Source organism: Harmonia axyridis, chromosome 1 (genome assembly GCF_914767665.1).
Source record: "Harmonia axyridis chromosome 1, icHarAxyr1.1, whole genome shotgun sequence".
Taxonomy (NCBI): domain Eukaryota; kingdom Metazoa; phylum Arthropoda; class Insecta; order Coleoptera; family Coccinellidae; genus Harmonia; species Harmonia axyridis.
In genome coordinates this window covers 31787849-31800904 of record NC_059501.1, presented here as the reverse complement: position 1 = coordinate 31800904, position 13056 = coordinate 31787849, and the positions used below count along the sequence as shown (strand labels likewise).

Here is a 13056-nt window from a genome sequence, read left to right as displayed (position 1 = left end):
GTTATGGTTAAAAATTAACACTTTATTTCCGCTTATATTTATTGATTATACAATTGTTTCGTTGATGAATTTTCTTCTGGTAAATTAGAAAGAATACTTCCATTTATTATTATAAAGGCTGATTATTATTGAATAAATACAATACAGGAGAGTATTGCCAATATACAATCTTCTTAGATCCAATGATTAATTCATTGAATTTTGAACTATTCAGTGTAGTAGTCCTAGAAAAATATCATTTTAGAAAATAAACCCAAATAGTGGGTGAGCCACGAGCCATGGTACCCTGAACTTTTACGAAGAACGGAATGCACAATTTTATCGATAATTTGGATACTAGGCTAGAAATCATTGCTCCATCAATATAAAATATTTTCAGCGCGGTGGTGTTGACGCTCATTATCAGAAAGTACTAATAACTTCGATATTTCAAATATAACACCCTGTATATTATTACTTTTTTCAATTTACCGTAGCCACTTGATTATTTATTTATAAACTTCCATCCCTATCTTTAGCGGTTTTCAAGTAATTGATTGATTCACATCCTTTTTTGTGCAAAACATAGCTTCAATTAAACATTCATCATTTCGGTACTTGGCTTCCTAGAAAGCTGAAATATATGAAAGTATAGATTACCAATATCCTGTGTATCATTTAAGTGTAGTAAAATATGTCTCTAATCATACAGGGTAATTTGAAATCACAGGCTTCAACAAGGCATGATAAAAAGTATGTTTTTTTTAATGTAATAACCTGCATACCTATCATAAGTTGTATTGAAAAGAAAACACAGCACTGAAAATATTTCAAATCGATAGAGCAATGGTTTGTACCCATGAATCCAAATTTTCAATTAAATCGTAGCTTCTATTTTTCGTGAAAGTCCAGGGTACTATCGACCAGTGGCAACCCTGTATATCTTTTACAGGTTGTTTAATACTGTAGAACTTTCAATGAATATACTTATGAATCAATATATTGACATAATTTTTCTCTTGAAGAAAAACTGATTCCTTATCCATTTTTTCAAATTTATAATAATATATTATGTCATTTCCAAATGAACTGGGTACTTTATTCATCTTCCTTTTTCAGGCATCCTTGAAATTTGATTGAATTCTTCTAGCAGTCCCAATTTCTCAATCATTGGGTTGTATTTTGAAATGAAAATACATAACTGAAAAAAATTATTGGGTATATTGTAAGCTCAAGAACAAATATTCATAAAATTGAAAAGTTTCTTTGTACTCAAAGAGTGATATGTGATTTCAAAGAATTGATTTTTCCGAAATTGCTGAACGATTTGGCTTTCAGGATTATTTGAGGTACCGAGGCATCACTAAATAATTCAGTTCTTACCAATTACTTCATAATAATACATATAATTTCAGTGAAAATGCAATATTCAAAAATAAGAATATTATAATATTAATCAACAAAATTACTCAGACAAATTAATCAAAAACATATAGCTTGTAGAATTATTTACGTTACTGCCTTATGTAAAAATGGAATTGATATTGATTGAAACTATGTACCAGAAATATCCCTTTTTTATAAATGTTATTTGGAATTTTCAGTTAGTTAATATGCTATTTCTCAAATATAAACTATGTAACTTGTGCTTTCTTTACCTTTTGAACAATTGGAACATAATGGTCTTTATGCTGAAGTAAAAGTAGTAGTAAATGAGTTATGCTATCCCAGTCTCTTCTCAAAATTGAATGTTTTATTGCTCTCAATATTACCCTCGGGGACGTCCAAAATATTTCAGAATCCGAAGCCATATGAGATGAGCAGTCAGTTATAGACTTGGTTGCCATATCAGGTTCACGTGTTAATTCATTTATTGCACCCATGATGTCGGCAAGTGACAGTTCCCTTAGAGGTTCCTCTGAAAAACTTAACTCTCCATCACATTCACTACCATTTATTTTCTTCAAAAGAGTTTTAGCCTGCTCAAAATTTCTCTTTGTTGTCACTAGGAGTTTTGGAACTTGTAATTGTTTAGTTTTACTTTTTATAATATCGGATATAAGGGCATCCTTCCTTTTCTTTTGCTTCTTCTTTTTAGATTTTTCTGTAAATTTCATGTTGTATCTTCTTTATCACTAATATTATAAATACTAGATTATAGTAGAAAAATTTGTGAGGTTAGGACACAGAATAGAGAGGTATTACTAATATTATTAATACCTCTCTATTCTGTGGTTAGGACGTTTAGGTTAAGAAAGATTGCCCCATCGCAGTGCTGCCAACCCACTGAGCTCAAATAAAGATAGATAGAGGTTCGAAATTTAGGTAGATGTTGCCAAATTTAGGTAGATTATTTTTTCCTTCATTTTTAGGAGTTTTGAAAGAACTGAGTCCAAAGTATTATACTTTATTAATGATGAATATTGATGAATTAACAAAAAAATATAAGAATTTACATAATAAAAAAAATTGAAAAACAATAAAATATAAAGTAAGAAATATATTTATGTAATAATTTAAAATTACTTTACTACTTGAACTAGTTGAACACGAAAGAATAAATAGTCTTTCAAATATTTCATTTCAACAGATGTGGATAATTTGCAAGAAAACGCTAGTTGTCCAAAAACTTTTATTATTTTAACACCCAAAAGGGTCTTTTATTGCTTCCCGACGGCAGCCTTCGATGCATTCAGACGGTCTCATCTCATTCCTTTCGACGATCTTACTTTATTCTGTTTTTTTTAAGCATAAGGATCGATTAAATTAATCTGCGAGCAATACGAACCTATCTATTATTCCTACGTACATGCAACCATATTTACCATCGCTATTTTTCTATCAAGCAAGTGCGTATTGAGGCGCAGCCATCGTTATTTATTAGTTTATTACCCATTTCGGTCCTTTCTTTGCATCTGTATGTTTCTGAAACTCCGCCGCTGATCTCCGCAGATCTTTGTATCCAATGGCGTGCGTAAAAATTACGATGTGAGAGCTTTAATAAGGAATAGTTTTTTTCATAGTCACGTTACTGTTACTGGTAAAACGGTTTGTCGTTGATCTGAAACCGTAAAGTTCGCGCGGAGCTGAATTAAGGTAGATCGAGCTGAAAAAAGTTAGATTAGTTCGAATTTAGGTAGATCTACCTAAATTTAGGTAGGGTTGGCAGCACTGCCCCATCGCCATATGACCTATCTAATATCTATGAAACATTTCTTTTTCTTTTTTTTACTTTTCTCCTTTTTTCTCTTTCTTACCGTTCTAGCCTCAGAGTAATAAAATTCTATGTTTATTACTCTATGGTATACTCCCTCTATCTATGTTTATTACTCTATGGTTCTAGCCAGTATCACACTTTGGTTGGACTACCTCGGTAGTATGGTGGACTAAAGACTTGACTGTGATGCTGAAGGTACCGGGTTCGAATCCCGGCTAGGTCATGGATGTTGTATATGTCTGGTGATGGATAATAAAAAATTTTGAAAGAGTCTTATAGAAAATGAAATGTTCATTGTGTGGATGGTTAAGAGAGCCTAGCACATATAAAAAGGAAATAAAAAAAAACTTTTGGTTGAAATAACGAGTAACCGGGGAGCATTACAAAGTTTTGGTGAAATAACTTAAAAATTGAATATTTCTATTATTGAATATTAATAATCGAAAAATTAGAGACGCGAGAATAGTTTTGAGTTCTCGAAAAATATATCTCGGTCCTTTGACAATTGCTCAGTACATTTTTGGAAGAAATAAGACGCGACAATTTTTTTAAGTTTACGAAAAATATATTTCGGTTCTTTGACAATTGTTCAATTAGACGAATTTTTTTCTTATCATTTATTGCTCAATTAAGATGCATATAATACCTGGTGTGTCTACTTATACCTGTAAAACTTTCAGACAAAACTGGAGATTTTTCGGATTTATACCTACTTGATTTCGAGGGATCGCGGGCTTTTCAGATGGCGCATACATCGTTTACATTTGACATTTCTCTCAATTCTCGACACTTGTGAACCAAGGGCGTAGATCTTCTTTTTCTTGGGGAGGGATAATCGAAAAAAAAAATTTTTGACGACAACTTTTATTCATATCTGTAATGTTAGAAAAAGAAGTTTGATAATGAAGTTTGAACCAAATTACTCGAAATAATTTTTGTTGTTACTAATTCGGTTGTTCTTACCTTGTTCTCAAATAAGAGTTACGAAGGAAAATGATAAATTACTTAGATAATTTTGAGAAAAAAAAGTTTCATAAATATGAGCCCACAAACGCTTTGCTTTCAATATACAGGTTGTTTCTAGTGTGTCGTACAGTTTATCAAATATTTATTAATCTTCGCTACAGATTAGGTAAATAACTACCAAAACTTATAGTTAATGCATTCATTAGAGCTTACTAGCTGGATCTTTATAATAATTTGGATTTTCCTGAGGATTACTAGAGATTTTTCTAGAAATCGATAGCAGATACGACAAAACTATAACAAACCAAAAAGTGTAGTACTGGACCAGAGTTTTTTCTACATTTTTCTAAACTAACAGCCATTCACCAAAATATAGTTTTGGAGGAAGGAAGCAGGCATCCTTCCAGAAAATATATCACCCTGTGGAGTTGCATTCAAAATTAGCATATCACATAGTGAAAACTTTAAACTGGAATATTTATGGCCAATTCATATTAAATATCTTGTGAAGGGAAGGTTATACGAGAAAATAACTTAAACTTTAACACATATATCTCAAAACAAAATGTTTGGGGACTCATGTTATAGGACTTTTTTTCTTAAAATGATCCGGAAATCTGTCATTTTCATTTGTATCTCCAATTTAGGAACACCGTGTAATCAACCCCAGTATCCCCCTATTTCTACGCTCTTGTCGTGAACTTTGAGTATAGAACAATAATATTTTATATTCTATGGTCTGTCATTATATTCCATTCATTTGAGTAAAAATTCGATATGAACTGAATTGTAATTTATTGTGAATGTTTGCAGTGTCTAAAATCAGTATTTCCTTTTTAAACGGCACCAGGCAGATGCGGGAATTCGAAAAATTTTAAAGAGCGCCACCTTACAGCACTCTGGTGAAGCAGACCACCGAAGCAACAGGTGGGTCTCTCAAAAAGTCTGAAACAAAATCGAATCAGTAAACACACCAGGTATTCTATGCATCTTATGCTCAATATACAATCTACACCACAGATTACAGATACCATATTATCTGTAATCTGTGCTGGGTATATCATAAAGTAGTAAAGGCGGAGTAAAATGTCCAGTGACTTTTCTACTCGTTAACAATTCCAACAGGGAGATCTTCAGGCAATGTCTTTTTTAGTCGTCTGTTATCTTTTCATATATAGGTTTTCTATTAACTCATTCGAGTGGCTTTGTATTCTTTCTTGGTAGATGGTGGAAATGGATCGTATTACTTCTGATATGTATGGTATTTGGAGATCTCGTATGCTTTGGTTTGTGACTATCATGGTGATTTGATTATCAGAGAAAGAGTTTTAGACTGAAACCTTTGGATGGAGTTTATAACGAATGGTTTTGCACAGCCCCACAGTTTTATACCATAAGTCCAGATGGGTTTAAGGGCTGTCTTATACAGCAGCAGTTTTTTCTGGATAGTCAATTTTGATTTCTTTCCGATAAGCCAGTACATCTTTCAAACTGTTCATGTCAAGCTGTTTTCTTTTGTCTTCTATATGTTTCCGCCATGTAAGTTGCTGATCCAAGAGTAGTACAAGATGTTTGCCATTTTGCCTTGTAGGTATAGAAATTCCGTTCAATGTTAAACTGGGACAGGTGTTGTTGCGTGTAGTAAATACTACTTGTACCGAAACAACTGCTGGAAAAGATGGATCGGATACAATAAGCTGTCTTACGAAACGCCATGAGATATATGAGATCCTCCCCATCCCAGATAATCCAATTCATCTGAAATTAGCAGCTTTTATCGGTTGCAATTTACGGTTCAAACGACATCCCGATTGGGCAGAAACTCCCGGATTGTTTTTCAATATGTTCTGCTCAAATGACCGCAATACTAGAGGCAACGAAGGAGATCAAAAAAGAAATGTCAAAAAGTATATTTATTTCTGATTCAAAAAGCGCTCTGGAAAAGATCTCAAAATAGTCTCTCAGCTGGATATGATCTCCCTCGCCATCCAATCGATCCTACAATTTTTGTTCAAGGAGGTTTATTTGGGTACCAAGCCACATTAACATTGAGGGAAATGATGAGAGCAGATAAATTAGGTTCCAAAAAATCCACCTTCCTTAATCTTAAGGCGGACTTCAGAGATTATTAATATTTATTATTATTGGTCACAATACAGGTACAAAATCTGGGAAAAATGGAAGACAGTTTGGAGCACACAAATGAAAGAAAGTATTTACTGATACTATGTCAGCGCCAAAACTTTAAAACGTTTCCCATTCCGGGATCCATATCCCTAGAGGTAATATTACTATTGTCAATAGGTTGAGGTCCAATCACTGCTGCTCTTCGTGTCATCTTTTCAAACTTCGTGTAATCAGTTCGGATTACCGAACTGTAATTGTGGAAGCAAAGGTGATTTTTGGCACATTTTTTCCTCTTGCCGAAGTAATCAGAATAACTGTAAAATATTTCACGAAGACTCAAGTAAATATCAAAACTTTCCGCATTAATATCTACGCCTTGATATTTTCAAATGATGTGATTGTTTACAGGCTGCTGGACAATTTCTTAATCAGCTCAAATATCCAAGGGACCTTCTTTTAATGGAGGGACATCCAACATATGGACGTCCAACAAATGTCGACAGCTTCTATCGGCACCTATTGGGTAGTGTGAGGCTCACCTTAAGGGCATGATCACTAAAAAGCTCCATTACACCATTGCCGAACCCGTAGACAAAGGTTCCAAGGGCACCAACCTTTCTCTTACGCATTCAGCCTCAGTGCGGTCGGCTCACCATGGGTTTGGTATTTTACGGCGGAATATCCTTCTTGTTTGGAGTATGGGATAGGGCAGGAAAAATTCGTTGAAGGTAGTAGAGTCATCTAGTAGGTAGCCTGAAAAGTGTGAGACATCGACCCACCTATGACCTCCCTCGTTCCGTGGTTGTCTCCATAGCTCTGATTACGGAACTCAAGCATGAGGTAGTTCCCTGCAGGGATTTTGTGGGCAAGCTTCCTCCCTTAGAACTTATTACCACGAGAAGGCCCTGGTCTGTACCCAAGGGTCTTGCGACCTTTTCAAACTAGCACAACTGAAGCAAATTCTAAGTCCTCACAGCACAGGATTCACCCCTGTTCGTGTCGAGATGTTATAAGAGGGGAGTTTTTTTGAAGGAGTTTATTGATTTTGATCTCGAACAGTGACGTTGAGCAGAGAGCTAACATACTTTTTTTGTTATCCTCGTTTCCTTAGATTCGAGGACATAAAAATCATGGTTACTCCTCGAATAGTGTACCGACAATCCCAATCTAGGTTCTAAACTGGCGCCCGCGGAAACATAAGTAACCACATACTCTCAGCCAAATGTTGGCATCTTCTTGCTTCCTTCTCATTCTGCTAGACCTGTCAGTGATCCACCTACCATTATGGCCACTGTCTGGTCGGTTCTGCGCCTCTATCTCATCTTTGGTGGACCCCTTGCTTTTTTCCTCGTGTTGTTCGTTCTTTTAGAACCTGTCGTTTGGAAGGGTATATATTAGAGGTGTTTGGGGTAACATGGGATTGTTGAGGTAAAGGGAATGTAGCAGGCTGGGATTAGCCACATTTTTTAGTCAGTCTGAGTTTCACTGTCTACTTCAAGCCCTCCCACCACGACAAGGTGCTGACCTCGGGAGAGAAATTATAGGGACCTGGCTAACCTTTGGATCACATGTATCCATGTATGTCTGGGATTTATGTTCGTGACGTATTGAGTATAGTATGCCCTCTCTTCAAATCCCTGCGTTGGTGAACCTTCAAAAAACAAACCTTCAAGTTAGAAGATAATATGGAAGTCAAGACCTGATTCCCTGATTGGAAGGATTGAAGGAGGACTTCGTACATTTTCAAATGACGGATAGCCTGGCACATTGGAAAGAGAAGAAGAAGAAGAATATAAATACTCTGTAATCCTAACCTAACCTGAAAGTAGAAATAAAAAAAGCAGAAGTAGAATTATTCAGTTTATTTGCTGATAATAGCTGGCTTTCCATTTTATATTTGCTAAAATTATCTAAATAAAAGAGATAATATATAATAGTATTACCTAAAACCATAATTTAAATCAGAAAAATGAATAGAAAAGAGGCATTATCTTCATTCATTCAACAAATTCATGCGAGACCTGTAGTAGTTAAGTTGAATAGTGGAGTTGATTACAGAGGTATTATTCAGAAAAAGAAAATTAACATTTTACAGTCTCTATTTTTTTAGGTGTTTTAGCATGTTTAGATGGCTACATGAATATTGCTTTAGAGCAAACAGAAGAATATGTGAATGGCCAATTGAAGAATAAATTTGGTGATGCTTTTATCAGGGGAAACAATGTTCTGTATATAAGTACTCAGAAACGCCGTATTTAAGTGTGAATTTTGAAATAATTTGTAATTTAAATTTATGAATCTGGGAGGATAGAGTGAATATTTGCTTGTGACTTTTGTTTTATTTCAAAAACTTAATTTTAGCTTTGAACAAAATCAAATGAACTGATATATTCTTCACAAAATTGGAAGATATAATAATTTAGGATTTCAGCTATCATTATAAAAGAATTTGAGAGAAAAACAATATTTCAAATTTTATATACTCTCTCCAAGATACAGATGTGGAGCTCTGAACTTGTGAAATCTATTTTCTGTATAGGCTATCTTATCTCTTCTGTTACTTCAGGCAAAACACTTCATTGTTTACCTGACACGAAATGATTAGATGAGCCTGGGGCCTTCTTCTATGAGTTGTACAAAATACTTCATCTTCTCATTTAAATTGAGACAAGATGATAGGGTAAATGCACTGGTTAGCCGACCGGCACTGGTTCTCGACCATTCCGTGATTTGAGATAAAATAATAATAAAAATATATCATGTAGTGCGAAATATTTTCGCGGTACGTGTTCTCGACCATTCTACCCTTCCAAGATAGTTTGCATAGTAGAGGTATAGGTCAAAGTTTTCGCGTTAAAAAATAGTTTATAATCGTCTATCATAGAAAAGGGTTCTTTCTCGTCCTCTCTTAGAAAAGTGCTTTGTGATAGATGACCAGAAAATAGTAATTATTTCTTATTTTAAATGAATTATGTGTGTATATTTTGTTCCATATCAACTATAAGATATATTTTTGAGTGTATTTCAATCAAGAAGCAGATAAATGTATATTTTTTCGTTAAATATTCGGTGGTCGCGAACTGGTATTGGAAAATTTGTATCTTTTATTTCTCGACCAAAGTGGTCGAGAACCAATATGTTACTTCAATAATTGTTTATGTCAACCGATATATTTCTGTTGGATCATTTTCGTTTTTTTTTCGATACCCTGATTCATTTATATATCTACTTTCTGAATATTAGTTTGCGACCACCGAATTAACGTTGAAACACTTATTTCTACCCTTTGTTTATTCGCGGTCGAGAACCAATTTGATTGTACTTAATTCTCGACCACTGGTGGTCGGTGTTTTATATTTTATTTACTCATTAGTTTCTAAATAGATATTAAGAGCAAAATAACCAAATAATATTGTATGAGTTGCTATTTTGAAATATTCATAGAAAGTGGAAACTTTTGCAAAATAATTTTTTTTTACGTTTCGAGTGTTTCTTACTTGATTAGCTCATCTGAAACCCATCTGAGTGAAAGGTAGTGATGTCGATGGTACGGTACGAAAGTAAGTACTAATCACTCATCTCGCTCTAAAGTTTTTTATAACAGTTTTAAGTGGAGCGGCCACTATTATTAGTGGTCGAAAACTAACACAAAAATGGTCGAGAACTCTGCGGCGTGGTCGAGAACCGAAGGTTATTGAGATTTTCTATATGTTTCCACATTTCAAAGGTTAAATACGGAAAGAACGTTTAAAATTATATGACAAATCATTTAAAACTCGCCAAAGAATCGATGAAAACCAACACCATTGGAATTTGATAAGTTTATGTGTGAAAAAATCGTGCTCGAAATCGATGTTTCTGTTAACTGGTCGAGAACCAGTGCATTTACCCTAGATCAATAATTTTTGAAATGTGTCCAATCATTTTTTTGATAACATTAATATAAGCAATTTGCATTAGTAACTATAAATTCCATCTTAATTCCTCTAAGTTATGGATAAATAATCATTAATGAAATCGGAGAAAACGGAAGTATAAGAAAGTTTTTTGTTGGATATGATTTTTAAGATATTGGCAATCATTCCTATCCTAATCTCATAAGAATAGTCTGTGTTAGTAACTTGGTGATCAATATAAAATTAAATTAGGATTTCTTTGCCAAAGAAACATACCGATCTTATCAAAAAACATGATTTTGAAGTTACTGTAAATTCCCTAAGCATTTGTAATCACTTTCAGGATGAAAAAAATTGTTAGTCTCCATTTTGCCTACAAAATCCATTTCAGGCAATTCCGACTTTCGTAACTGTTAGTGAGTCCGCAAACTCTTGTAAAAGCTATCAACTTCTACAATTTTTATACGAATTTGGTATAGGTATTAGGGATGTGTCCTTCACGAACGAACCAAAATAATCGGGAACAGAAGAAATCCAGCTAAATAAATCACGGAACGCAATTTGATGACGCTCGTTTCATTTGGTTTGGGCCCAATCTCTATAGATTAGAAGCGATTTCAAGCGAATAACCGGTTATCATTGTTAGGAACCAAATGCATAACCGAGCGCTTTTTTAGCTTTTAGTTATTGTTAATTATGATGTCTAAAACTTTTTATTCAGACATCTTAGCTAAAACCAAGGGCAAGACCAGATAATATCTGGTCTAGATAACCATTAATACTAATATCCGCGGTAATATTATTACCGCGGTTATTAGTATTAGTGGTTATCTGCTTGAAATCGCATTTTGTTAAAAAACATGTTTGGTATCTCTGATTCGGATCCTCTTCGACACTCGACAGGGGATGCGGGCAGCTAACTTCACTTCCCTATATAGTCCTTATAGATTGAGGTTATATTAGAACACAAGATTTTTTTTGAGTAAGTTTCAATATCATATTAAATAAATCATGAATAAAAAACATATATTTGTAACAGTAGGAACTACTAAATTCGATAAGTTGATATCTGCAATGACAAATGAAAACATTTTGAATTCTTTAATCAAATTGGGATATAGTTCCATCCAATTTCAGACAGGAAATGGGAATTTTACTACAGTCTCCAATGAATCGATAGAAATTAAATATAAAAGTTTCTTTGAAAATTTTGAAGACGAAATAAAAAGAAGTGACCTGGTTATAAGTCATGCTGGAGCTGGATCGTGTCTAGAAGTACTACAATGTGGAAAACCTCTGATTGTTGTAATTAACGAAGATTTAATGGATAATCATCAATATGAACTTGCTGAACATTTATCAAAGCAGGGACATTTGTATTATTGTACTTGCGAATCTCTAGAAAAAACTCTTTCGAAAGACTTGAATATTCTTGAGCCATATCCAAAAGTAGACGTGGATACTTTTGGGAAGTATTTAAATGGTATTATGAGATTATGATATGTCGTGTAAATTCATACATTTGGAAAATATTTTTCTAAGGTCTTTACAGTAATATAATTGAATTTAAAAGGTCAATCCTTGATAATTATTATTACAAATGTAGAAGATATTGCTTTACATATTATAGTGAAAAATGAATGAATAAATGAGGTGTTGTAAATTATTCTCAATATAAGATTTTTATTTGATGTAGGTATGATATCAAATTTTTTTTTCTTGTTTATATATCAAATGCATTGATATAACAGATTTGTAAGTAAATTCAAATGCGTGATAATATTAGAATGTGTCATCAAACAATATAAGTACTTTGTATAAGTAATAATACTAATAAAAGTAATAATGAGTACTTTTCATCTTTGAAATATTGTGAAATGGAAATATTCATTGCAAGCAATTAAATGAATTGAAACCAAAAATTGGATCCAATTATATAAGATTATGTTTAGATATAAAGGATAGACATGGGGGCCATTTTCTTTTGTTAATGTGGCTGATGAACTCTAATAGTTCTTATTATATTATGGTACAAAAATTGATTTCAATACTGCATTAGCATAGTTTTAAACTCAAACTTATTGGAACTAATGAAGTACTTCTCATATTATAAATTACTTCACTACAAATCGAATTTATTCTAGAAAAACAATAAATATAGGAGTATGGTTAGTTGAATCAGTCTCTATTTTATTTGTCCAAAGTTTTGGAAATGAATTATTCAGGCACTTCAGGACTTTGAGCACTCGTTCCTGAACAGTCGCTCGAATTTTGAGTCGGGAATGGTCTCAAATATCAAACGATAATGGTATAGTCATACTAGGAGTTCCGTACATGTGGCCGGCCGAAATATTGTCAATTTCAAAATTACAGATTCAATCGAGATGAAAATTTGCTCTTGGATATTGTGTAGTGACTCTGCATGCCCGAGAGTTGCTGGCTTCGAGTCACTACAGTGACGACAACTTCGGCCATCCGCCATTAATTAAAACGCTGACGAGCCGTGTCGTCACTGTAGTATATAGTCACTGTACGCGTCACTACAGTAACTTTATGTACTACAATGCTTGTCAGAGTTTTGATTGGTAGGAACCATGTCCGCCATTAAAGATCGAACTTTCACCAGAGATCTCTGATTTTCACTATTTACGCTGAGTGCCGTGCTGTTTTACATGTTTTGAAGCATTCTTGTTTGACTTGTTAGTGACTGGGACAGTCTAATTTGGAACGTTTCAAAATGTAAAGATGTCATCAAAAGAAACGAGCTGTCGAACAACCTTCGCGCAGGCGATAATCTGAATCTTGAATCTATTATTTCCAGCCGACCTTTAATGGCGGATGGACGGAGTTGTTGTCACTGTAGTATATAAA

At 33.8% G+C, this 13056-nt stretch overlaps 3 protein-coding genes across 3 annotated transcripts; 2 read left to right on the top strand and 1 right to left on the bottom strand.

Moving 5' to 3' along the window:
- Nucleotides 1-103: 103 nt before the first annotated feature.
- Nucleotides 104-2266, bottom strand: LOC123683776. Its single transcript, XM_045622668.1, has 3 exons — nucleotides 2214-2266; nucleotides 1638-2156; nucleotides 104-1180 (listed from the first exon to the last, which is right to left on the bottom strand). Exons 2-3 carry the CDS (start codon nucleotides 2094-2096, stop codon nucleotides 1082-1084), a joined length of 558 nt encoding a protein of 185 aa, XP_045478624.1. The 5' UTR covers nucleotides 2097-2156; nucleotides 2214-2266; the 3' UTR covers nucleotides 104-1081.
- A 5834-nt stretch (nucleotides 2267-8100) lies between these two features.
- On the top strand, nucleotides 8101-8619 carry LOC123681259 (U6 snRNA-associated Sm-like protein LSm6). Its single transcript, XM_045619550.1, has 2 exons — nucleotides 8101-8349; nucleotides 8400-8619. The coding sequence occupies exons 1-2, from the start codon at nucleotides 8259-8261 to the stop codon at nucleotides 8546-8548; spliced, it is 240 nt and encodes a 79-aa protein (XP_045475506.1). The 5' UTR covers nucleotides 8101-8258; the 3' UTR covers nucleotides 8549-8619.
- A 2554-nt stretch (nucleotides 8620-11173) lies between these two features.
- Nucleotides 11174-12363, top strand: LOC123679934 (UDP-N-acetylglucosamine transferase subunit ALG13 homolog). Its single transcript, XM_045617514.1, has one exon. The coding sequence runs from the start codon at nucleotides 11197-11199 to the stop codon at nucleotides 11683-11685; it is 489 nt and encodes a 162-aa protein (XP_045473470.1). The 5' UTR covers nucleotides 11174-11196; the 3' UTR covers nucleotides 11686-12363.
- The last annotated feature ends 693 nt before the right edge of the window (nucleotides 12364-13056 follow it).